Source organism: Pipistrellus kuhlii, unplaced genomic scaffold, assembly GCF_014108245.1.
Source record: "Pipistrellus kuhlii isolate mPipKuh1 unplaced genomic scaffold, mPipKuh1.p scaffold_m20_p_6, whole genome shotgun sequence".
NCBI classification, from domain to species: domain Eukaryota; kingdom Metazoa; phylum Chordata; class Mammalia; order Chiroptera; family Vespertilionidae; genus Pipistrellus; species Pipistrellus kuhlii.
Window position 1 is genome coordinate 19,490,578 of NW_023425562.1, and position 27,230 is coordinate 19,517,807.

General features: G+C 42.1%; 1 protein-coding gene across 27 annotated transcripts in view; it reads right to left on the reverse strand.

Moving 5' to 3' along the window:
* Nucleotides 1–27,230, reverse strand: part of DTNA (dystrobrevin alpha) — a 283,947-nt gene that overhangs the window by 43,001 nt on the left and 213,716 nt on the right. For 5 of the 27 annotated variants that reach the window (XM_036418363.2, XM_045574935.1, XM_045574937.1 and 2 more), the window contains 8 exons: nucleotides 24,632–24,786; nucleotides 23,653–23,758; nucleotides 20,847–21,013; nucleotides 18,079–18,203; nucleotides 15,161–15,169; nucleotides 13,251–13,334; nucleotides 4,958–5,035; nucleotides 4,323–4,415 (listed from right to left, as the gene is read on the reverse strand). In XM_036418363.2, the coding sequence (XP_036274256.1) occupies nucleotides 4,323–4,415; nucleotides 4,958–5,035; nucleotides 13,251–13,334; nucleotides 15,161–15,169; nucleotides 18,079–18,203; nucleotides 20,847–21,013; nucleotides 23,653–23,758; nucleotides 24,632–24,786 (817 nt within the window). Of the gene's footprint in view, nucleotides 1–4,322; nucleotides 4,416–4,957; nucleotides 5,036–11,499; nucleotides 11,590–11,664; nucleotides 11,948–13,250; nucleotides 13,335–15,160; nucleotides 15,170–18,078; nucleotides 18,204–20,846; nucleotides 21,014–23,652; nucleotides 23,759–24,631; nucleotides 24,787–27,230 lie in introns of those variants that run through there. The other 22 variants (XM_036418373.2, XM_045574938.1, XM_045574941.1 and 19 more) reach the window with 8 other exon arrangements.

A 27,230-nucleotide genomic window follows, 5' to 3' on the forward strand; every position in this document is an offset into this window, starting at 1 on the left:
ATAGAGAGTAAATCAACTACCAACCAACCAACCAACCAACCAACCAACCGACCAATGGTTGCAGTTCTAGTGAGAATGAAATAAATAGCATGCCATGATAGAGACTAATATAGGCAACCCACCTGAGGAGGTGACTTCAATCTGAGATTGGAAGCCTGAGCAGGAGCTTGTGCATGTGTGTGTGAGGAAGGAGAGGGCAGGCAAAATGGGGCCGGATGTTCTAGGCATAGGAAAGATCGAGCATCCTGATCTTGGGGCAGTTTTAGGAATAGTTTTGAGGAATCAATCAAAAGCTGATGTGACTAAGTATTATGACTGAGTGGAAGACCCCTTGGCAGTTGAGGATGAGAGGCTGGTAGGCATGAGCTAGTCCCACACAGGCTTCTTAAGCTGAAGCGAGGGGTCTGAGGTGTAAACTGAGTTCAAGATGAATCTATTCAAGGGTTTCAAGCAGGCAAGCACAGAAAAATTTGGACCTCAGATATGTACCCTGGACCTAGGGCATTAAATGCACAATTTCTTGTTCTTGAGAGAAAATACACATGCAGAACAAATTTTACCCTGGTTAGGTGAGATCAGGGGTCTAACCGAGTGACAACAATTGATCTTGACATCAAAGTATAGGCTGTACCCCTTCCTCTCATTCACAGGGGACCTTTGCAGAGAGAACTATACCAGAAGCTTTTCAGTAGGAAGGATATAATTATGGTAAGAGTTGGAAGTTCTGGGCTGGTTTTGGATCCTTTGGGCTGCCTTTCATGGTCAGTCCTTCTGAACCGTTCTAAGCCCAGGCACTCGATGAGCTATAGTAGGGGTGTCGAACTCAATCAGAGAAGGGGCCAAAATCTAAAATCCAGCCTAAATCGCGGGCCGAATGGTTTACTGAACAGTCATAAACTGTCATTGTGATGGAAACGCAGCGGAGTGCAGTGATGACAGCGCGGTGCGGGCCACATTGCAAGGCCTGGTGGGACGGATTTGGCCCGCGGGCCTTGTGTTTGATACATGTGAGCTATAGGGAAGAGTAGAAAAGCCCTCAGTGTATATTCTGAGGCCTCTCCTCCCCATTTGGAGAAGGTGCTTGAAAACACGAAGGCTTTTAAAATGTCACTGAATTAGGAAGATGGCAGACTTCTCCCTGAAGCTACAGTTTACTTGGCCTCTCTGACAGCATGACCAACCCTGACAACAGAAGTGCTTCTTGCACTTAGCAGCAGACTATTTACAAATGAGTCCATTTCTCATGGTGTTAAGCAGTACTTATTTTTTTAAATGACCCCACATAGTTAATCAGGAGCATATATGATTAATTATGGAAACAGATCATTTAACCAAGAACAGCTATAAAATTCCTATGTGTAGACCATCTCATGAAAAATGCACAAATAGGGAGGCTGAGGCACGATGGGAACATAGAAGGGATCTTGTGTCAGCCCGGTGTGCAAGCCCTTGCTAGCACATGACCGTGGATAAGTCACTTCATGTCTCGGAGCTTACATTTTCTTATCAGTGAAATGGCAATGATAAGGTCTACACTGAAAGGACTTGACAAGCAAACCAAACCATGTGTGGGTAAGGGCTCTGTAATTTTTGAAGCTCTTCATAAATGTACAATTTACTCATGTTCAGGGGCTGTGGTGAGATAGATACAAGAGACTGAAGACAGAGCTCTTGCCCTTTTGAAGCTTATGATCAAAATGAGCAATCACAAGGCAGAAAACTAGATACATCCACTCTAACAACTACCATTCTTGTTATCACGGTGTGCTCCAAGTGTCTGTGAAAGCACAATCAAGTAATACAGTGGGATTTGCAATTTTAGGAAATAGATGTGTGTGGATGCAGGGTGGAGGACTGTCCAGAAAAACTTTCTGGAGGGCATACATAGATGTAGGTTTCATAAGAGGCAATGAAGCCTAGTGTTTATGAATTTGGACTAAAGTGGCTAATGATCAAACTTCCTGCTTCACTCACTGTTTAGTGGCCATGTGACTGGAGAGTCCTGTAACACTCGTAATTGCTACTGTTACTTCTGTATAAAAGGGGGATAATAGCATTTCCTCTATAGGCTTGCTTTAAGGGCTAGGGGAAATTATGCAAATAATTATGTGATTAACGTATGTAATTATAAATTATGTAAATAATTTATAGAACTACAAATTATGTAAAGAATAGTGTATTAATATGTATTTTGTGTATGATTATGTCATTTATGCAATAGCACATAAGTAAAGCTTTCAACAGTGCTTAGTCTGAGGTAGGGATTTAAAAAAAACGGCAGCTCTTTGATTATTACCATTATGTAGCTCACCATAGTTGAATGATGGTAAAAATTATAGCTATGAGGATGACAAAGGAGGTGAGCGATCGTTACAGTACTCATATAATCATGGACGGTGTGGGGAATTGTTAGGATCTAACTAAACAGAAAGGAAACAGAAGGAAAAATGAAAAATCCAAAAGATAAGTTGGAATTTTTTTAAGGCCAGAAAGAAAGCGCTGAGAAGTATGGGGGCAGCAGCCATTAAAATGGAGGTGGTTTCATGGATCCATCTTCCTAAAGGGGATGCATGGTGTCTCTGCTGTGACAGTTTTACCGTCTTAAGTAGGGGTGTCAAATTCAATCAGAGAAGGGGCCAAAATCTAAAATCCAGCCTAAATCGCGGGCCGAATGGTTTACTGAACAGTCATAAACTGTCATTGTGATGGAAACGCAGTGGAGTGCAGTGATGACAGCGCGGTGCGGGCCACATTGCAAGGCCTGGCGGGACGGATTTGGCCCGCGGGCCTTGTGTTTGACACATGTGGTCTTAAGTGTCTTAAGTGGCCATCAAGCCGCTGTGATTAATCACCTGAGCAGGGAAGAGGCCGCTGGTAATGCTCTGAGCTCCCCTCTCGAAGACGGCTCTGTTACAACTTTAATTAAGCGAAGGTCAAAGAAAAGTAATAGAAAGAGCCAGTGTCCTCAGCACCATGGGAGAGGATGCCGTGTGAGATCACACCATCGCCTTCAGACATGGTTAAATCTGTATCGACTGCATTCCTCTTTAAAGATCACTCACACAATTTGTTTCCTTTTGTAAATCTGTATTTTTAGTTTCATTCCTTCAGCCACCATATGGCATGGCGGAACCAAACTCATTGGGAATAAGATTCAAGCAATCACTCTTTCCTCCTATAGTTCTGAGAGGCTGAGATGTGAGGAAGAGGAGAAACTGTTTGCTCTACAAGCTGGGGAAAAAATTTGAACAAAGAGATGGGCTTAGCAGGAGAGCCCATTTTTATTTCCTAAAAGAGTAAAATTAAACTAATATGCCGGTCATATTAAAAAAAATACAAATTAAGATAAATATATAACCATTAAAGGCCCATCAATGAATCACCTAAAATTATTTCATGTATTAATTATACAAAAAATGATTCAGGAATAGAAAGGAACTTTGGAAATAGTCAAGGGAAGAATGTTCTAGAAACAAAGTGGCTAATAACACTGAGTGGTGATGTGATGAGCATCAAGTGTTTGTGGCATGCTTTCTGAGACATAGTAGTTAAAAGGAACTGGTTTGCTAAACATGCTTGTAAAATAATAGTCTAAACCAACCTGAAATATATGATACTTATATAGTTTTTCATATATTTTCATTAAAATAAAAAATGTGCAATTATTATTAAGACAAAGTAACTAATCAAAGGGAGGAATCTCTTATGTCACAATAAAAATAGAAAGAGAAAAGCTTTACAAATGTCTTTATCCCAATATGTAGAGCTACCTGAATCCATACATGTCTCACGTCTGAAAGTGAGCTTGGCATAGTCAGGGACTCGAAAGCAGGCTTTATCTGATGGCTACCCAGAAACATTTGCGAGTCAGAGAAAAGTTGAAAAACAATCACTGTTAAGGAAATGATTTCCAGGGTCAGACCCCATTCCATAACTTCCTCTTTTTTACAAACCTGTAAAAAAGCAGAGACAAACCTGTCCTTGCAATAAGACGGATTCCTGCATCACCCTTGTGTGGTTCTGACATTGCCCTTGTAACACAGAACTGACTGTGGGACCCAGACCTCTGCACCCACCTGGATGCTGATCCTTAGCATGGCGCCATGTGTACACGTTATACCTTCGGCTAAAATATAATTCTACGGCATATTAATGGGAAATATCCAAAATTACATCAAAGAAGACATTGGAATGGAATCCGTTAAAAAGTGCCTGAGGGATATCTCTGGCATCAGTGGCTTTGCCCCCTGCTGAGACTGCTGGTCAAGAGAAGGGACCATGTTCCTCTTTATGGTCGGCCAAGCAGCCAAGGCTGCACTAACCATGAAGGGTTGCTCCGAAGCATGTTGACATACAACCCGATGAGCACATGTTCATCAGCTAGCCTGTCTGCCACATTCAGGCTGTATTGGATCCTGAAACAGGGAGGAGGAGAGAGGGTGTGTTAGGGGAGGCGGGCAGAAAGAGGTAGAGCAGGTAGGAGTGCGTTAGTGCGTGCGGGTGGGGAAAAAGGCATTGGGAAAACCAACCAAGTAAAGGAAAAAATAAGTGCTGTTGGATGCGAGACACAACAAAATCCAAGCAATGAAATTCACAATTGCATCTCACCAAACTTGAAAAATACAGGCTTCCAGAAAACAGATTTGCAATCTTCAAACCATCAAGGCCAAGAAATTCAACTGAACGGTAAGCGCGCTGCAAGCAAAGATTAAGTAGCCTTCGGAAAATCAAACCTGAAGCTTAGTCATTTAAGAAAAGAAAAGGAAATCAGGGAAAGTGAGTAACAACACAGATGTTCCTACTAAATATCACTGCTTGATGCTGTTAATGGAGTTATAATGGAGCTGCTTTTACTAAATCAAAGATGGTCTTCCAAACACAAAGCATGTCGACAAAAGAAATCGCCATTTTCCATGCAGTTAATTCCAGATTCCAGTACACTCGGGCTTTAACTTACCCTTTGCCCTTCAGAAAAGCCGGAGCAGCCCTAGCCAGCAGTTTGTTCTGCTCTACTTCACTGTCCTTGGGAGGAGAGCTAGTTAATAAGACGGGAAAGCCAAGAAGAGCGTAAACACGGCATTGCATTCAAGAATAGAACTGGCGACAGAAACGCCCAAGTCTACAGCCAAGCTCCGTTTGGACAGCTCTCTTTATTATTTTGAAATGTTCAAGATGTTTCCCCTCTCCACTGACTTGAATGAGGAGTAGAAACCTGGCCTGACAACCATTATTACAATTGCACAAACCACCAGGATCCCAGATTTGACCTCTCTGCCCGTTGCTTAACAAATGGATTGCATTATGCCTGGACAGAATGGAAATTCATTCAGCATTCATTACGGATAATCCTGTAAACAGCCCAATGGTCCCCTGCCTCCTGCCATCCTTTATATTTCAGTCAAGGAGTTTATTTCTGCGGCCTTCTCGATATTCTCCAACTTTCTGAGTTGAATAGAATGTTGAAAATTACCGAGAGATTGCAGTCTTATTAGAAGTGCTTTGTACTTGAAGCACCACATAGAGGGTTTCAGAAATCCCCGATTATTAACACAAAGTATTACACAAAGTACAAGTGCACACAAAATTGACTTTAAAAAGGAAATGATTAATGTTCTAGGAGAATTTATCTTCCTGATGAACTTACATTTTTTTTTTTAGCATACTAATCTCCACTTTTTAAGACTATGAAACCTGCCAGTCAGGGCCAAACAGCCACTTTAAGCCATTGTAGCTGATATTTTTCCCATCATCCCACCAAAACAGCACCCTAAGCCTGGTCTCCTGAAGCATATCCCTTTATGTTCATTATCCAGTAACTACCGTCTCCCTGCTGCCCAAGTACATCCTCCAACTTTCTTTTTTGTAACTCAGTTATATATTGTACCTACTATATGATTTACCCCAGATTCTTGCAAAACCACTCAAAACACTGTGGTAAATTAATGATTTCCCTGTCTTGTTATGCTTTTCTGTCCCTCGATGCCCAGAAATTGTGGGGATATTTGCTAAATCAAAAGCTGAATTACAACTCCATGGGTACAACTTCTAATATTGAATGCACAAGAAGAAAGAAAGGACCAGAGGAGAAAAGAAATATAGGAGGGTCTGTCAGGGGATGTGTTTGCTACAAACGGCCTGGTGAATTTTATGGGGGGAAAGTGATGTGTCCATAAATCCTGTCCCATCACGTGACACCAACATTAGCTCTGGAGGAGCCTTGCTGACATCAGTATGTGTAGGGCCAGGGCCAGGAAGGGAGCAGTAGGCCAGATTTCTGTTGGTGGCCTTATTCTTTCTTTTCTTTTAACTCTTCTCTCCTTCCTCTACCTCTCCTTTTCTTTTTCTTCTTCTTTCCAAGTTCCTTCCTCCCTCAAGGGGATGAGCGGATATTCTCTGTATACACATCTCTCTCCTTTTTTTTGTGTGTGTGTCATTTTCTTTGCATTGGCCCATGCCAGGATTGGTTTAAGTCCTTTCATGCTCCTTTTCCTTCCCACATGAATTTTTGGAATCAGTTCTTAGAAAATATGGGGATGACACTATTGGTATTTATGAGTTTGTGGAAAGAAAGAATTTATTTTGTTTTGCTATAGCTCTTAATGCCAGGAGTACTTCTGAGTTTTGGTACTCACTGTCCACAGAGTTTCTATATTTCCAAAAACTAGCCTTAAATTCTGCTCCTAATGACTTATTTCTGGGAAGCCAAAATTATGACCAAATAGAGAGGAAGTCAAGCGCATGAATAAAACAAATCAAAACCAAAGCCAAATACTCTCTTAAAATGAAATAGATCAGGAACTTAGAGAGTTGATGGGGAAGCAGGTTTCACATAAAACCTGGGCCTATAAAGACTTCACATGAAGTGCCTTCACCAGAGTTTCTTTTGCAGCTCCTAAGGTGTTTGAAGAAAGAGCAACGTGACAAATTTTCCTCCCGCACTGTGAGAATAGTGACAATGTGTGATTTATTATGATCTCTTCAAAGCAATGGATGCTCACGATATTGTACAGAATACTTTGGATTTTTAAACTTTCCTTTTGTAGCTTGGCAGTTTGCTTGGAGAAGTGAGGGGGTATGTCCATCTCATCTTGGGATCAAACACAGGAGCTATGTTCTTACCAAGAATTGAACACTTCCGCCACTTCAGTGCGTCAGAATGCAGCAATGGCTTTCACATCAATCTAGTTCCAAAAGCTTCTGTCTCCTACAGTCCCGTCTTCAAATCTAAATGCGTTCTTCCTCTTAAGCTCTGAACTGGGAACGGGCAGGAAATCTTTTCTAATCTGAGTTCCAAGGAGAAGCAAGCCTATTATCGCTAAAATTGTATGTATTTTCTTATTGTGGTCACTTTCTTTTCACCAGGCCCTTGCCAACGTATAGGCACACGCCTTTGCACACATGTTATCAGTAATGAGTGGGTGACAATCATACCCTGGAGGGTGTGAGAAGGTACGTTTTGAAGTTTACGTGTTCAGCTAAAGAAAAGGAGGAAGAAGTTTTCCTTTAGACTACATGTTCTTTATAAAATATTCTCTATTTTCTCACCAATTCCTTTTTAGACCTTTGGAAAATAGTATATATAAAGATAAATGCTTTTCCCCCTCTCCCCTTCTCCTTTCCCCGTGCACACACACTGGTTTTAGAAGAATGAAGCAACTTAAAAGTATTTAAAATAGATGTAATCTTGTTATTTGCAGAATTTTAATATTTTCTACAACTTTTGTGATACTATACTATGTTAGTACAGTTTTGGTAATATTATTATACTTATAATCCTTTTTTTCTTGAAATATCAATATTTATTGCATATAATATTATTATATTTAACATAATTTTTCTTGAATAATTGGTGTATAACGTAACATATTTAAAATCCTTTTCTTGAGACATTAATGTTTATTGCATGTATTAATATACTTAAGATAGTTTTTCTTAAAATATTAATGTTTATCACATGTAAAATATTTCATATTTATTCATCTATTTACTTAAATTCACCCTTTACATTTGAAGGGTGACAACTGACACAAGTAGTTTTGCTCAAGTGTAAACATTTTGGGGGGTTCTAGATAACAGAACTACACACAAAGCTCCCTGGGCTTTTGTTTAAACCTGAAACATATTTTTTAAGAACCACCTCTGCTTATGTTGGCTTACTATTTTAGTGCTGGTCAAAGATTTTTTTCTCTTATTGAGTGTGAAAATAAAATAATTTAAATGGAAGTCCTGCATGCAGTCTCACAGAACAGCAGCATTATAGAAATAAATTATATTGTGTGCAACAATCATGATCACAGTGGTCAACAGGAAACTGATATTGAGCTATTTTCATTTTTATTGATTTCCAATAACTGATAAACTTGGGTGGTGTTTTTGAACTTGTGAAGAATAGCTTATAAAGATGGCTCCCTCCTTAAGTAACTATCAGTGTGAATAAAATTTTGCTTCTTACTGCAATCTACATAATTTAGGTAGAATACAAAAGAGACCACAAGTCAGTTCTGCCAGGAGCTAATTTCTTGAAAAATTGTGTTCCCATTTCCTGTTCTTGCTTTCAACATCTTTGATCTGAAATATAAAGCATCTGTCTCAAGTACATCAGAAAACAAGCATGAAAATAATTTAGTGTCCAATGGGGTGATTGTCATCAAGCTGGCATGAAAGTCAAGCCATCCTAAGCAGCTATGATGGAAGAAACGTTAAGAATTCTTGGCTTACATTGGATTCACTACGTTCACTATGTTTTCTCTCAGACAGCATCAAAGCGTATCAACTGTATTTTTACCAAGAGTCTCTAAAAGTTGGCTGGGTATAGGGTATATACAAGCAACAATGAAAGAAACTTTACTAAGATAATAAAAGTTGTTGAAGTGAAGAAGAGAGATGACAAGTTTTAATTATTCACTAACATTTTAGCACAGGAAAGAGAACTGAATGGGAAGACTGGCCTATTTCAAGTTTGAAAAGTCTAGTGGAGCACTGGGGCTACATAAAAGAAAGAGATATCAGCAGAGAGTGATTTATGATTTTTTTTTCAAATTTCATAAAATTTCAGAAAAAATGCCCAGAAAGTGTGAAAAGAGTAAAGAAATTCTCAGGTCAGTTAATGTATAAGTTCATCTGTTATATGATGTTGATTTATAAATTTATTTATTTTTTTCTTACTGAAAAGGATGAGCTTTAATTTTAGGAATAAAAAAAAAACAACCCTGAAGAAAACTTTAATTTTTAGATCAAAGGCTGAATTCAGTACCTCAATTTTATTTCTATTCACTTTTGATTACCAAAGCATAAATGCTTAAAATTTAGTTTGAACATTTTTAGTTAGGTTAATAATCTGGGTTGTTAGGTAAAGAATCCTTGGTTAAGCAAAGTGTTTGAAAAAAACTGAAGAAGCAATACTAATTAACCTTTCTTTGGTTGAACACATAAACCAATCAACCAACTGGCCAACCAATCAACCAACAGAAATAACTCACAAAGGCTGCCCACTGGGAAGAATCAGGGTTTGGGAAGCACTTGGGGGGGGGGGGGGGATGTGCCTTCCCCGTCTGCACTACTGAGCCTCACGCAATATTAAGTAACTAACCAAATGCTATTGTGACAAAGCAGAAAACAGCATATCTGATTGGGTTCAATGCATACCATGACTCAAGCAATTTTCTAACATTTGGAGGAATGAGGAATGATAAGATCTGGCTAGAGCTATAGATCATAGCCAATGTGATTCCTTTTCTGAGTGGCTTCTGTTATAGAGGTTGCATCTATAGAAACATTTGTAAAAGCTTTATATGATGTTTATGATACCGAGGGTAGAAGAATCTAGCTATTTAAACATTCAGAGTTTCATATTGTGGCTCATAAAAAAGACAGCCATAATTTAATACATGTATTTTACAGAAAAATGCTAGGTAAGTTTCTCACATCCCCCAGGCAAGAATTCTGGCTGGATAATTAAGATTTTACAAAGGGGGCATGATACCAACAAAGATGGCAAGTGTTCAGAGGCACCATGCTGTGGGCAGCGAAGGGAGAAAAGGGCCTTTTGGGCCTGGCTTTGGGTCAGGGCTTGCAATAATATTTGCAACAGTGATGAGATATATTTCATAAGCTTATATAATGTTGCTGCCCCTTTTCTAGTAGTGATGATAGATTTCCATTGATCCAGCCATTTTTTTCTATAAATTAATGCATTTATAAAAAATAATCTAGGTTTAGGGATAAAGTTATAATCAATGAAATGAATGAGGTGAATTATGTTTTTTGAACCATATTCTACCTAATTGCTAACCAGCATTGCACGCGCGCCTGTAGGGACACACACACACACACACACACACACACACACACAGACTTCAAAGGGTTAAGGAGAGTGCCTTTGAGATTCCCTCTTTTTGTTTAAGGGAAAAGTGAATCAAGGATATAACTGGAAGTGGATATAAGAAAAGAGGATACAGCAGATGGCAGTGGTAGCCAGTTATACACTCATAAATCTGTGTGAGTCAGATCACCCGGATGTCAAGACTTCAAAGATACACCCTAGTGCCCTTTGAAGATCAAAGGGGGATGCTTGTAAAGGACTCCAGGTTGAGCAATGCCAGGAGTTTCTGGCTAGAATTCTGAAGTGGTGATTTAAATTCATCCTCATTCTGCTTTATCTTTCTAAGATCTGTCACAGAAGACTGAAAACCCAGGCTAAATAAAATATCTGCATGGCAAACTTCCCTACTTTCTTAACATGGATCAGTACGTTCTTGGCTTGTTTAGGTTTTAATCTGATTTTAAGAGGGGAAGTTGGGGTGGAATAGGAGTGAGAGTAGGGTCCTAGGTTACATTTATTTGGTTCTATTCCAACCTTAGGAAAAATAGGACCTTTAACTTATGCCTACACTTGGCTTTGTGGATTTCTATCAATTTTGGGTGTAGACATGGTTAAGAAGTTAAATAGTGGATCACCACTAGCATGATCAGTGATAGAAATGAAGCACTGATACTATGAACTTGGTTTTTAAATTCTTCTTCAATAAGAATTAGACTGCTCTCTTTAGGGAAAAAAAGGCCCAGTTGAACAGAAGGGTATGTCCTCAAATCTTTTATTACACTATGGTACAGCCTTGTGGCATTGTCTGGCCTGACCAAGTTAGTGCTAATGATCATTCCAATGGGCACTTTCATTAAAAGTCTAAGAAATCACCATCTGGGGTCTTGGGCAACAGCAGAGTCAGACAGAGAAGAAAATCCTCGGGGTACTCTTCACAGATGAGTATATAATCTATACTGGTTTGAGGCCACGAGATCAATAAAATAAGTGGAAAAGAGAGGAAAGAGCTGAGAAGTCCAGCTCCAGTTGGAAATTCTCAATGGACTCTCTTGAACCCCCAGAAGACCCCTATCTCCACTGAGATGTACGACAAGAGGATTTAGTGATGGAGGAGAGTGACCAGCAGTCTAGCTATGGATCCATCACTATGATTAGTGATTGGGGGGCAGGATACTGACCGTACACAGTGCCCAAGCTGATTGACATACAACCTTATCAGCGAATGCTCCTCAGCCACAAGGCTGGTTGCACTTAGCCCCTCAGGTGACCTGAGGGAGTCAGACAACGAGACCTCATTAATACCTCCCCTGGACAGAGCGAAGCCCACTCAGAGAGGAAGGAAGTTCAGTGTACACAGCTTTATTGAACAGCACCTTAAATCAGACACCAGGGGCCAAACTCCTTGGTGACAGGAAGAAGTGCAAACTCTCAACAATGTGTCTGTGGTTCACAGGGGGCATTCCAAAAGGACTGAAAATGGGAGAAAAGGGAAATGATCGTGTTTTGGGTTAATAGGTACCATGCACCCTGGAGGAACCAGAACAGCTCAAAATGTTATAGGGAAATTTTAGAGTAGAAGAAGCCATGTTATCCATCTAGACGCATCCACCATAAGCACCGTCCAAGCTGAAATGATATAAAATGACCTTCAGTAAGGATGGAGTCGTACTCTGCCTGACATTTGCAGAACGCAGAGATTCCTAATAAATGCACAACATCTTTCTCAACACATGCAGGCTCTTCTCTAGAGAGATGCACAGGCCCGAGTCTCTGAGAGACTTCACAGTTTATGATTTTGTCTTAGAAACGATGGTTGAATTTCTGGTGGTTCTGAAAAGGAGTGAGCTAAGAGGCACACTCTGAGGGCCTATGACTTCACTGTGGAGGTTCTGTGGTTCAATTGTGTTCTCAATGCCACTTTTTACAGACACCCATAATTTACAGGAAAGAAAGCCCGTGACCTGCCATGCTCTGTCTGTTCTGCTTGTTACAGTTATGGGGGACATCTTCATCTCAGGTTCGTGCTGATGAACAAGCACAGGAGCACAGGAAACATAACCAGCGGTGTCCTGAGTCTCATTGTGTTCACGTCCTCACTAGAATGTACCAGGATATTACAGTACAACTGGCATCTCAGCCACCTCTTTAGGGAAAAGACTGATTATGTGTTTTTGTAAAATATGAGACTGTATTTTTTTCCTATTGAAAAGCATTTGCAAAATCTTACAAATAGCTCCAATTACCCTTACCTTTGTTTCTGCTTTCCCGTGGGCTTTCCCCAGGTATTTCTACGAAAATTCTCCGGTGCTTTATTTGTGATCTCTGATCAAATGTCTCAGAGCACCTCTTGGCCCCTGTGTATTTGTAACACTGGCCCTAAACAAAGTACTGGATTCACCTGCCCTTTGCTCACAACGGAAGTGGATCTTGTTAAAGAAGATGACACATATCCATCTTTGGTTTAAGTCCAATAATCCATGACATTATTGTGTGGAAACTACATTGCCAAGTTTGGTCTTCGGCCTCTCGCCTCAGAGACTTCAGAGCTCACCAAGAAGAGGGTTCTTTTATATCTGGAGCTTTAAATTAGGAGATAGTCCCCCAGTTTCCTGGCTGAAATGGACCTTTCTAAGTGCTATGAAAGTGACTTTCTCAATGAAAAAGAATGCATGCATGTCAATAGTAAAATGTGAACTTCTGCATTTACCATGGGTGCACTGTAAATGTACGTTTCTAGACGACTTTAACCACAAGAGCTATCCCATTCCTCTTTCAATGCATTCAAATGAATGAAACAGGGAGCCATGTGGCAGAAATTTACATAACTAGAGTCTTCCACTCTTGGCTTGCACTAGAATATTTTTCTTGCCACAGAATCAAGGCTCATTACCAAAGAGAGGGCTTGTTATGTCCTAGGACTGGAACTTACCTCCTGGTGACGAAAGGACTTCCTGAGGAGGGGACAGAGTGGGAGAACAGGGTGTCATTCATGCTGGTTACAGGTCTGGGTGGCCTAAAACAAAATACATGAGGATGAAAAGTTAAAGCAAGTATAAGTCGCAGGTTAAAAACTACCCACCACACCATCCCTGGAGGTGGGGTGGTTGGGGGTGGTGGTGGGAAGAGCAGAGTTCTATTGTAACCATTTTCTAATGAAATTCTTTAGATGTTTGAAAGTTACATTTCTTTGCAAATATAGAATCTCAAGTAAATATTGTGAGGCCGGTCTCTGGACACCATAGGAATGTCTATGTGTGAGCTCTGAGCCTTGCATTTCATTGAGCTATACTCTCGAAGGGAGCAAGGTTTTGAGGCAGCCTTATATTTACTGCCTTCTAAAGGGAGAAGCTCTGAAAACATGATACTGATCAGAATGTGCATCCTTGTGCAAAGAAGAGGATTTCCAAAGCTCTGGAAACTTCCTCCCGAATTCCCCGTGAAAATGGTGCTCTCCCAGCATGCCCAGTCTGGAAGGACCAGGCTAACAAAGTCATCTTGTGCTTTATCTGCTCTTTACCGTAAGTGAAGATGCAAGTAAGCACCACAAGTATGTACTGACTTTTTGTTACCTGGCCGAGCCATATGGAGGGCACCTGGTGCAAGGCATCCCATAAACTTCATTTTTTTTTTTTTCATATGGTGGGAGAAAAAAAAAATAGTTTCAACATTCCTCAAAATTGTCCATGTCCCTAAACACCAACTCCTGAGGTCTGTCATCTCTGTCTGATTTTTCATTTCATCCTGTCATTGTTTCACCATCGCTAATGTCTTAGTTCAGGTAAAATGAAAGTGCTACATTCCCTATCTCATCTCCAAGCAGTTTTTAATCTGATTTTAGGTTTATTGTAAGACAATACTTGGTAAAATGAGATGAGATTGACAGTTCAAAAGGTAGGGGAGGAGGCAGGGCATCATTTTGAGTCAGAAGACATTTTTATTTCATTATAATTCTATATTTGAGTAGAATTATTTGAAGATGAAAAATTAATTCTAGCCTACAGAGTCTACTTGTGTTCGCTTGAACAAGAGCCAAACTTGTAATGGTTTAATTTTTATCTTAGGGAATCAGAGCTAGTTTGCCTTGAACAGAACACTTTCACTTTACAAGAAGGATGCTAATTTTATGCAAATGTCTTCTGTGAATTTTCAGAAGTCAGGAATATCAGATTTTAAAACAGTAAACAGAATGAAATAACGAAATATCTTACACTGTAGCTTTGGCAAAGTTGAAAACAAAAGAAACTAGATCAATATTTTTTTTTTTTTTTTTTTTTTTTTTTTTTAAAGTTCTCATCTTGCTTTCTCTCTAGGCAAGGAGAAAACAAGTAGATTTGCAATGCTTTTTAACTAGCCTGGTAAATTTACTTTATTAAATGTGGACATTGTAAAGTTGAAAGTTGTAGTTTATTAGTGAATGGCTTCATGTTTAAGGTTCATCATAAAAATGTTCAACTTGGGACACAGAATGGCTAAACTTGGGAGTAAATAGTGGCTTTCAAAGGGACTAAAGTTCCTATTTCCTCCATAGACAAATGGCAAGTCACCTTATCTAAAAAATAGGTCCCATTGAGAAGTTTACATGTATTTACTCTTATAAGAAAGAAATAGCTCCACAAGGTAAAGCCACTGGGGGCTAGTGCAAGATTTTCTTCCAGAACAAAAATCTCTGTAGCAGACATTTTTATAAAACTGCATTCTACTAGTAAATTGGGTGTTCAGCTCAAGGCAGAATTAGTTTTAAACTACCCTCGAGCCACTCACTTGTTTTGTGTCTCATAATCACTTATAATTATGATTGTAAGTTTTTATAAGTACATTGGGGAGGACTGAACTACTTACCAAGTATCACTTTGGGCAGCAAAGGATTGAATAGAATAGAGACTGTTAATCATGGCAACATTTACAAGCAATAGGAGAGCTAAGTACAAATGTCAAAATACCAAAATGTCACCCACTTAAGTGTTCATTATGTGCTTATAATAATTTATAGCAGCTAAGTGAAGAGCATATTTAAAAATTAGAAGTCTTAGGTATCCCCACCCTAAAACATAAATAAATAAAAAGAGGATCTGGATGTCTGTTCAGGACATTAACATTTGAATAACAAATAGGGAGAGAAAAATCTCTAAGGCCAAAAATAGAAAATAATTCTGTTCTAACAAAGACTGAACAGTCGGCACCCAGAATTTCTTACATGTTATTACAACAATTAAATATTTTTCACAATTTGCAAATGAAGACATTCACCCTGGAAAATGTATTAACAATGAGGCTAGATCAGCCTTTTCATTTAAGGGCTATTTTGAGAATTCGGTTCAATCTTATAGAACTTTTGTCAGAAGAAAGGGTATATTTTGTGTAGTATTTTAAAGGAATCCTAGAACCCAACTTGTGTAGATACAGCCCTCACTTAGCTCAATTAATAATATATCAGATCATATTGCCACTATAAATTAAAGTTAAAAAAAAATTAACACACACACCAACCGTGAGCCAACTAGGTACATTCTGGCAGTAGGTGACATGCAGTGTGAAACTGATTTTATTCCACACTGCCTCACCTCCCAATTCTTTCTTGAAGAGGAAGGCAGCATCCTACTTCTGTTGGACTGCAAAGTCCCTAGAGCCAGGCCATTCACACCCCAGACTCTCTATCCTCACACCCGGCAGCTGTGACTGGATTGTGTGCTGGGGCGGAAAGTTCTGGCGGGTCTGGTAGAAAGAGGCTGTGGCAGAGCACAGAGCACAGACCCACCCCCCCCCACTTGGTTTCGTTCATTCATTCACAAGTTCGGGATTGTCTCGCTCTGGGAAGGAAAGCTGAGACCTTAGTAAGAGCAGCCTGCGTGAGGTCCTTTTCTGAAAAGTGGTTGGCGCTTTGGCACTCTCCTCATTGGTTTACCCCTGGTTTATTTTTAGTAGCAAATTTCCAAGAGTAAGTTAACCGCCTTCTACAGAACCAGTTTACATTAGTTTTCGGATGCTTAGTCCAGGCCGGCAACAGGAGCCTCCAGACTGTATTGCTGAGAACCGTGAACCCTCAAAGCCCCTTGGGACCAAACCGAACAAAGCGCTGGAGTATTTATCCCACGTTCAGGGTCATGGTTCTTGCTTGGGTCCATCAGAGGCAAGTTGCTGCTTTCTAAGGGCCTGGGGCTCACAGCAGTGCTGCTTGCGGGCCATGTTCTGAACATGAGCTTGGCCTTGGTGACTTCCTAATATCCCAGGTCTGATCTGCCCAACTGATGTCAACACGTAACCATAGGCTCTGAAGTGCCATGGGTCCTGCTGAACTTGCAAACGAAAGGTCAAGGCCATTCAGAGGAGGGAACCACCTATTCCCGAGGCACCTGTGACTCCATCATTCCTAACTGAGCCTGGAATAGCACCAAGGAAACAACCGCCCCTCCCCTGCTGTCTTGGCCATGGGGCTGCGAGAGACTCCAGGGCATGGGAGGAGGGGTGAGGGGAGCCTGTGCCCTGGCCCAGGCTCACACATACTTTGGAGAAATATTTTTGAAACGTCTTCTTTTTAGATGTTCTGATGAATTTTTCCACCAATCCTCTCTTTAACTGCACCTCCCCCTCCCCTTCTCCCACCTCAGGACATGATCCTTCCAAAGTTATACAGCTTGGGATAAAACAACAATCTCCAGGTTTACTGCCATCATGAAGATGACTGGCTCTGCAGAAAAGTAAAACAGAGGGCTTTTTTATGTTGGACTCAGCACATATGACATTAAGGCAAAGTGTACTTTAGTATTTTCTTACCCCGGTAATTCCATTGATCGTTAACTTCCAATTGTGCAAACTCCACTCACATCCATATTTTATAACAATGCTTTTCCCCCCTCTAGGTGAATTGCATTAGTGCTGCACACTCTACTTGTACAGCTGGGCATTTGTACTGTATTCCTCTACTACAAACATTATAATGATTTTATATTCAGTCTTTGTTTTCCGATCCTCACCCAAAGATATTATTTACTGATATTTTGAGAGAGAGAGAGAGAGAGAGAGAGAGAGAGAGAGAGAGAGAGAGAGAGAGAGAGAGAGAGAAAGTAGAGAGATGTGATAGAAGTGGAAGGCAGCATCCTGACCTGGGATTGAACCTGAAACCTAGGCATGTGCCCTGACTGAGAACTAAAATGCAACCTTTTGGTGTACGGGACAACACTCCACCCAGCCAAGCCACCCAGCCAGAGCTCATTCAGTCTTATTTTTTTAAATTAAAAATTTTAAATTAAATTTCCTGACAACTGATATGAAACTGCTTTACTATGGATCTGCCAGTAAAGAAAGATTTCTCTAGAGCAGTGTTTCCCAAACTTTTGACATATGTGTACCCCTTCTATAATTTTCGTAACGCTGAGTACCCCTCGTACTCATGAGAACGTAGAATTAGGCGCCGCTTAGCACAGTGCAGTGCATATCCCCACCAAACTCCGGTGCAACGCCTACCCACACCAAACTCTTCCCGTACCCCTAAGGGTACGCGTACCACACTTTGGGAAACACTGCTCTAGAGGGAAGGTGGTGGGTGAGGGAGTAAGAGATCAACCAAAGAGCTTGTATGCATGCACATAAGCATAATGGACACAGACAGGGGACAGGTGAGGGCATGTGCTGGGGGGAGGGTGGGGGCTGCTGGGGAGAGGCCAATGGGGGGAAAAGTAGGCTTATGTAATACTTCAAACAGCAAAGAATTTAAATAAAAAAAGAAAGATGTCTCTTAATGTAGAGGCAGAGACACTCACACGATGTGGGCCAGGTTGAGCGGCTTCTCTGGCTGGTCGGGGAACATGGGGTGCAAAGGCTCACGGCTGGAAGCACAGCTCAGGGACTTGCTTAACGCGTTCGTTAGCTTCTTAGCTGGTGATTTCTGCAAAGAAGAAGAAAGATAGAGGTGATAACAACTAACGTTTATGTAACTTTTGTCAGATGATTTGCTCTCACAATAGATAATCATTCACTCATTCATTCATTCACTCAGTCAAGCAATCCTCTTTGAGTACCTACTCTAAGTTAGGAGTCTGCTCAGCGGTAAATAAGCCAGCAAGGTACCTGGCTACTGCTGCTTAGTGAAACGGGCTCCTGAGCGGGGCCTTCGTGGACAGCAGGAGTTGGTCTTACAGAAACTCAGGGGCTGAGAAGGTGATTCCAGGTGGAGGAAGAAGAGGCAAGCAGGAGGCCGATCATTAAAGTCCTACCAGATCACATAGGGGCTGTGGCCTTTATCTCCAATGCAGGGGGAACAATGACGTGCTTAAATCATGGAGGCAGCAGCATTGGACCGGATTCAGGAAGAACTGCTCCCCCCTCAGAAAGAAGGAGGGAGATGAGCAAAAGGCTTTGCAGGAACCCACCTAACTAAAGGCAGAAGTGGAATTTCAATTTGAGTCTTTTTTATTTTTAATATATTTCTTTTATTGATTTCAGAGAGGAAGGGAAAAAGAGAGAAAGAGAGAGAGAGAGAGAGAGAGAGAGAGAGAGAGAGAGAGAGAGAGAGAGAGAAACATCAATGATGAGAGGGCCATTGATTGGCTGCCTCCTGTATGCCCCACAAGGGGGATCAAGTCCGCAACCTGGAATCGAACCATGACCTCCTAGTCCATTGGTCCATGCTCAACCACTGAGCCATGCTGGCTGGGCCAATCTGAGTCTTGAGAATTTAAAATTCATGTTCTTTTCAGAGTATCAAGCTACCTGTTTTTCATTTAGATTGGTGGAATGTCTACCTTAAAATTCCATGGTCAAAATTATAAAAACAATTTACCACATATAATAAATCTTTATAAAACATGCTTCCTTTCCAGGAGTAACCATTTATAATTTTCTTCACTTCCTTTTACACAGAGAACCCATAAGTGGTAATATGTGGCTTTTATCCTCATTCTTGAAAAGCCGAGCAGTGGAGCACTGTTCAAGAAGTTCCACTTTGGCTTTTGCTAGGAGATGTGATTCTTAGGACACTTACATAAGCAACACAATAAAGCTCTTCACCGCATAAATATTGGGGCCCCTTCATCTTATTGAGGAGTCTAATCTGACTTGAGCAGAGACACTGCCCTCCTAAATAATTTTAGAATCTTCAGTCCCTAAGAAAAAGGCCCCTTATCTGGTTTTAGCATTTACATAGAAGAACAATTAAAAATGATTAGTCTTCAAACACTGACCCTCCAGAATTTGGGATAGAATACATTTGAAAATTGGTACTATGTTGACAATAAGAAAACAGAGAGTGCTTTCTTCTATGTTCTATACTAACATGTATCTCATCATTGCGGTCAGTATATCAATCCTCAGCACATGATGTGACCACCAGTGATGGGCCTGGGAGCTGGCATGAAGCCCTCAGCATGTGACGTCTCAGTGAAGAACTGTCCCTTGAACTCAGAGCCTGACAAGTGATAGGCAGTTGATATACGTACACTGACCATGCGTTCCCAATTACAACGCCTGGAAAGAACACTCCAACTTAAAATGCATACTCTGAAGAGTTTCCTTTTTTTTTTTTTTTTTTTTTTTTAAGTAAGTTACTCTTTAAGTAAAGACTATCTGTTGAATTGAAACACATAAAAATATAGGGAAAAACTCATAAAAAGTTTGCATTTTCTTGTGGGAGAACTACTTCTAGAGGAGTGGGCAGGGCTGAGGGTGTGTCTGTCCCATGGAGCACAGGGAACACCACCCATCATTGGAGCAGACCCAGGGGCATGTGCCCCGAGGAAACATCCAGCACAGGGACAGGCGCTGCCGGGTCGCCTGCAGCAAGCCGCTCACCTGCACTATTCACCAAAGATGATTTTCTAATGAAGCCACAGGACCCCCTCTTCCCCAAAAGGAACATGGCACAGCATCATTAAGCCCACATGCTCACACGTCTTCCCTCTACTTTCCAGTTGTGCACCTAAGACAGTGGTTGGCAAACTCATTAGTCAACACAGCCAAATATCAACTGCACAATGATTGAAATTTCTTTTGAGAGCCAATTTTTTAAACTTAAACTTCTTCTAATGCCACTTCTTCAAAATAGTCTCGCCCAGGCCGTGGTATTTTGTAGGGCCAAAGAGCCGCATGTGGCTCGCGAGCCATGGTTTGCTGGCCACTGACTTAAGAGAACTCCAGAATCTAAGACAAAAGAAACTAGCAACCATTTTCAAGCAATTCTCACAAAACACAAAAAGTGGCAAACCAAAACAAAAACCTATCAAAGGTGGAAAAGAACCTTCCAGAGGGTGCTTGCTATTTGGTTGTTAGCTAAATCAGTTCTGAGTGAACTACATTTCCAGAAGTAAAGGAATTTGAGTCTTCCTATAGTTTAAGTCTCAGGCAGCTACACTGGGCTCAGATACACTCTGACAGAGATCCCGGGAGGATGGGTGGGTTAGGAGGTAAGGGGAAGAAGGAATGTTGACTGCAGGGTAAGTGTGCTCCTGACTTCTGTCACCCTCCTTGACATTCCCTTGCATCTTGGGTCGCATGCACATATCCGACTTTAAGCATTGCGTGGCCCTTGCCTTACCCATGACGTGTACTCTTTCATTTGGTGCTGGTTGCTATGGGAACCCCCAGCATGTCCCCTCCAGAAGCAGTCCTGGCAGAGCTGGTAGTTGTGACACTGTTGGCATCGGTAGCGGAATCCCATCATGCTCTCGCTGTGGCAGAAGGAACACTCCACTGGGTGGAAGACTGCGGAGGCAGCAAAGGAAGAGAAAATAAGAAAACCCAAGTGCAAGCCAGGACAAGGACAAACACGGCCTGACGGGGTGGCGTTTCTCAGTCGGGTTGAGCTGAGAGAAGCATTGTGTTCATCCCAGGTACCTCACTGCCCTTTCCAGGCGCGTGTGTGGAGGTGGAAGAAATGAAAGGAGGGGGAGGATGGGTGTTATTTTAACAACAAGTTTCTGTAATGCCACTTGCTCTTTCTATTCCCATCTCTTACACCAGTCGTCGGCAAACTGTGGCTCCCGAGCCACATGCAGCTCGAGAGCCGTGATTTACTGCTCTGTTGACTAATGAGTTTGCCAACCACTGCTAGATAAAACTTTACCATGTAGTTGGAAGCTGTGAGGATTAGGCAGTTGTGGCATATTGTGTTCAAAGAGGTAAAGGGTAGTATATGACAGTGGTTGGCAAATTCATTAGTCAACAGAGCAGCAAACCATGGCTTGCGAGCCGCATGTGGCTCGCGAGCCACGGTTTGCCGACCATTGTTTTATACTACAATAATATAAATGACTCATACTGGCCCGTTTCTCCCTCCTCCCCCCAACCCCCACCCCCAGACTGCTCTCTGTCTCCAGGAGGCCAGCATAGTCACTGGGAAACTCAGCACAATCGATGAACATGGCTGACCATCCAACAGGGAGAGAGCAGAAAGGGAGACATGAGGAAGGAGAGGGAGAAAAAAGAAACGAAAATGGAGAAAGAGCAGGAAAACTGGATGAGAGAATTAAGTTATTTTTTAAAAATGAAGCAGTTAAAGGGCTTATTTAATGAGTGATATTGCCTCCATCTAACAAACAGATTTGTTTTCTTTCCAAATAGGCAGATGGGCAGGGCCCAAGGAGACAAGTAAATGATCTAAAGACAGGTCCAGTTCAGACAGCTCAGGAGACACGACTGTCTTTGGCAGAAAACTGGAATCACGACGCAGGTAAGGTAAAATATTCAATAGTTGACATTGGAAGCTAACAAATGATAAAATCCAAGTAACTATCTCTACACTATGAGCTAAAGATTGGAAACAACAACAATTCTTGCCTTTGGCCACATTATTCTCTGGCTAACCAGCCAGGGAAAAGCATGTACATGGAAATAAATGAAGATAAAAAACCAGTTGTAACCACAAAGGCATAACCAGCTCTGGAGGGACTGCCTCTGACTAAGCATCAGTCTTCCTTTTTCTGGCTCCTGGGAAAAGCAGGGTGAGCCCTGGATTACAGACAACTGCTCTTGGGGACAGGCCTGCAAAACCCATTTCCTGCAACAGGAAGTACTGAGCTTCAGGGTGAAATTACAGCCTCGTGACGGAAGGTGACTAGCTCTCAAATGTGAACAGTAGCATGGACTCAGGTTGCATGATCTGACCTTGATTGCTCTTTGCTTCTGCGGATGAGTAAGAAACATACAAAAATAAACCTATGCTTGGTAGTGATTACAGAGCACCTACTTAATTCATTTTTAAAAATTTTCTCCATGAGCAAAGCAGGATACATTTATAACTTTTAACTAAGAGAGATAATAAGGCAGATGCTAGACGTTCTGAATGGGAACATAAACTTAAGCTAACTTTACCTCCAATGTATATTAAAGAAATGTGTAGGAGTTAAGATTCTAGGTAGATATATGGGATAAATGACTTTCTATTTAAGTCTGGAGAAATCTCAGACTTAAATCAAGAAACAAATAAGAACATCTAAAGATTAGAGAAGGTGGCACTGAATTGCTCCATGTTTAAATGTCTTTAAATCGCCTTCTGAACTGTGGTTCCATTTAAACTTGGATGTATCAATATTTACTCCTTTTACCCTAGAACAGTGGTTGGCAAACTGTGGTTTGCAGCTCTGTTGACTGATGAGTTTGCTGAACACTGCACAAGGCATTACTCTTACCCAGAAGTTTTGACTTCAGGTTAAAGATATTAGTACATTATTAAAATGTTTTTTCCCTAAGGCAGTGGTCGGCAAACTCATTAGCCAACAGAGGAGCAAACCACAGCTCGTGAGCTGCAATTTGCCAGCCACTGTCCTAGAAAACTTGCCCTTGTAAAAAAGTACATTTCAGAAGTCTGCCCGGCTTTTGTCTTTGACATACTAACTACAACCACTGAAATATAATTCAGAGCACATGACAAGAGATGAATAAGTTTCTCTCATCCAATTTTTCCCCTTCTCTTCCACCTGTTCCTGGCCCAGTGCCTAGGAAGACATAGTCAATGCCAAGATAAACCAATATTGGAAATCCAGACCTAAAACAAATAATAGAAAAGATACAATAACATTCATTACTGAGATTTCTCTGTTGTATCGGAGAAATCTTCTCTCTCAGCCCCCCCCCCCCTCCCCGGAGAAATCTTTAAGCCACATCTGACCTGTAACTGCGGGGTACACAGGGAGATGACATGAGCTTTTTGCACTGACTGTCTTAACTTGGCCGTGCACCCCTAGGGCCTTGTTACAGATCAGGGAGACCGGTTAGTTGCATCCTAAACAAAGCTTGGAACAACAAAATCCATCTCCCTAAAACCATGACCTTAATAACCATAGGGTTGATCGGCTAATTTCAATGGTCAAAAAGCCTGCCTGCGCTCAGCAATGAAGACTCACCATTCTCTACATTCGCCAGTCGATGCAGAAGGGGCAGCCAGACCAGACACTGCGGGGGAGGATCTGACATGAGTGTATCCAAGAAACCGTTTAACGTGACCTTTTTCTGCATAAAAAGCAAAACACAGTAAGAAACCACAACACAGTAATTGTGAACAGAGAATACGCTTAATTCAGGTGCTCTGCAGCTCTTGTTTGGGATGGAACGGGACGTTCAAGGAGCCTCTAACGTCTGAAGAAACAGAACTTGAGACTAAGTTCAGCAGAACTTTAAACACAGAGTGTGTTTTACACGTATACACACAACTGAATGATCTCCACTGAGGCCGGGGCAAGATGCTCACACAGAGAAAAACCATTCTGGGAGCACTGCTTTCCCAGGTGAGGGACATTTCCATCAGATGCCACCCAGTTGTGGGTCATGGCACCTGCCACAGTGCCACACCCATCTCCTGCATGTGCTCACCAAGCGGCTCCCCAGGCTAACAGGTAGCAACCTCATGTAAAAACTCCCTCAGAGCCCTCAATGTCCCGTGTCCTGGAAGATTCAGGTAGCCGAGTCTCTCATCTTTTGGGCCTCCCACACAGCGATATGGCAAAGGCCATACTTTCTCGTCTTCTTTGACAAACATTGGTGAAACCAGGTGGTGCGTCAGATATGTGCTTCATATAAGGCAGAGGGACATTTCAGCCCTTTTGATAGGGCAATGATAATGATCCGGAGACTGTAGGCTTGTTGTAAGATTATATTCGACAACGTAAGTAAACAGCTTAGCATGGTGCCTGGCTGGTGGTCAGTAGACATCACCTGTCACTAGGATGCAGGTATGTGAAGTTTAGTGCCCGATTCACAGGCCATTTGTCAGAGGCTGGAAGGCAGGCTACCGGTTATCACTTGTCTGAGCGCTGCCTGGAGTGACACACAGGAGGAGAGCAGCTACTGTTCGGAAGATACTTCCTGACACACGTTCTTTCCTACCTGCTGAGAGAAGCAGGACCTGGCTGACTGCTCCGTGTAGCCGAACGAGGGCCCTTCAAACACCGCCGTGGGCAGTTTGAGGACTTCCCGCAGGAACTGGTCATAGCGCCCATAAACCATCACCCCGCTGGAGTCAGAGATCATTGAGAAAATATCTGATGGGAGAAGAAGCGAAGGTACTTATTCTTCACAAAAACATTCCCCACCGTTTCAGTTCAAAGTATCTGTTTCAAATAACACAAATGTGGCACAATAAATGATGTGTATGAAAGAATAATAGAAAATCTATTTTTTTTTAATGCTGAAATATTTCTGGCAGGGCGTTTTCTTTGGTGCCTTTTTTGTAGATGATTCTGGCATATAGCTTTAATTAGTAATTAGGACAAGATTAGCATATTTTGATAAGACAGAGCATATAACATTGTTATTTTGGTCAATTATTAACTCATATATAACTCAAGGCAGACAATTTTGTGTATGTGAGAAATATGCTGATTGTGTGTGTGTTTTTTATGTCACTAACTTTTTTTTGTTAATCCTCACTTGAGGGTTTTTTTTTCCTATTGATTTTCTAGAGAGAGTGGAAGGGGGAGGGAGGGAAAAAGAGAGAGCATGGTGGTGTGAAGGTGGGAATAGTAGGTGTGCGGGACTCAGAGAGGGGGCTCCCAGAGGGCGGAGTGGGTCAGGGAAGGTTTCCCCACAGAGGCGAGCACTAGGCCGGCGTAGAGGACAATTAGGGGGTCACCAGGCTTAGGAAGCCGGGTCAGGACGCGGAGGAGTGTGCTCAGGCATGAGGCACTCAACCATCGGCAAGTAGCTCACTGTGTCAGGAGCCACATGGCGCCTGGGAGGAGGTGAGGGGGAGACAGGGAGAGCCTCCAAAGCTCCACGAGGGAGTGCAGACTGAGTCTAGAAGATGCTGGGGAGACACTTGAAGAATTCAAGGCAGGCTAGTGACCTTGGATAGGCATTGGGGGGGGGGGGGGGGGGGGGGGGCAGAACAACCAGTTCAGCAATAGAAGCTCAACAAATACACAGTGCCTGGTGCTTGACATATTAATAATACTGGTCTTTTCAAGAAAACAAAACAAGCCTTCTGGAAGCTCTAGATCAGCACTTGGCATGTCAGGCTCACAGCATTGGGTTCAGAATCCCATAAGGTCTTTAGGTCTTTAGGAGCCCCGAGCAGAAATACAAATAAGCGCTCCATCTCACTAAAACAACAGGCCAGAGAACAAACAAACAAACAAACAAAACAACAGGCTATAATCAGAGCAAAACCAATTTGACAGGGGGACTGTATCAGGTCAGTATGTTTAGGTTGCTGAATCCTAGGACTGCAGAGGGTGCCCGCACTCTGGGCTGCCTGCAGGTGCACAGTGCATACCCTGCATTGTTGGCCGGTTCCTGGTGGCCCTGAGCATTGGAAACTGTGCCGCAACCTGGGCTGGCTGTCCTTTCGGATGCATGTAAAAGCTGTTTTCAAAACAGCTTTACATCATCTGTGGGTTTTCTACTTGTTTGGCTTTTCACAATTCCTAATTTATTTGTAGCCAATTACTCCTGCCATACCCACTTGTCCCCGAGGAGCCACCGAGGAGAGGCTGATTTGAAACATGAAAAACACCAGGGTCCTTGATGATCCAGGACCAACCCAGTTAATGAAGGGCTGTGAGTGCCGAACTGCAAAAAACCACTCTCTCCAGCTTTCCTCAAACTTACTTTAACATGTAACCCTTTCACCCAGGTGCCTGTTGGCATGGCATTGAGTAAGTCTTTGGAAATGGTTAGTCGGAAAAACACCCATGTGTCTGATGACCTCAGCATGAGTGGCCAACGGTGACCTGAGGTCAGCCAGCAAGACCCCCGCAGTTCTGGCTCCTGTGCTAACCATCCTCCCCACTGCTCACCCAGAGGAAATGCCTCTGGGATGGCACAGCTCTGCCTTCGAACAAGTGGGGGACATCCCAAAGGAACCCAGGTTTTTTTCTGTCTCTTCCCAAGAGGGGACCCACAGTGTCTAATCACACGGACACTGTTTTTTAAACAAACAACAACAACATTGGTTCTGCCACCTTCTAATTGGGTTATTATCCCTCAGTCAAGCCTTGGCACAGATAGTTTTGAATTTACTTCATCTTTCAGGCTAACTAAAGAGAACTAAACTGGCCTTTGTAATGCCTGCCTCTGAGGGCTTCTCTGGATGCGGCCTCCATTTGGACATTCCACGAAAGGAGGGTTCTGGAAGTGAGGGGAGTGTGAGGTCATGGACCTTCCACTTATCTGCTGACGCAATGACATGACCCTCCCTGCCTTGGAAAAAGTGTGGGGGAATTTCAAAGGAACGAAGGACTCATTTCTGTGTCTTCCTTCAGCCCCTCCGGGTGCTTCCAGGAGCAAGAGGCCACATTCAGAAGAGGCTGTGAGTCACAGATGATGCAGCCAGGAGGGAGCCCATGGTATCTAACCCCCCACAAATTTAGGGCAGACAGGAAGCTGAGGACTAAAGAAGTGAAGCAACTTCCACCAGGCAACTCAATAAAGCAGTAGTCACACAGATGGGCTTATGACCTGGGCCTCCTAGTTCCAATCACAGCGT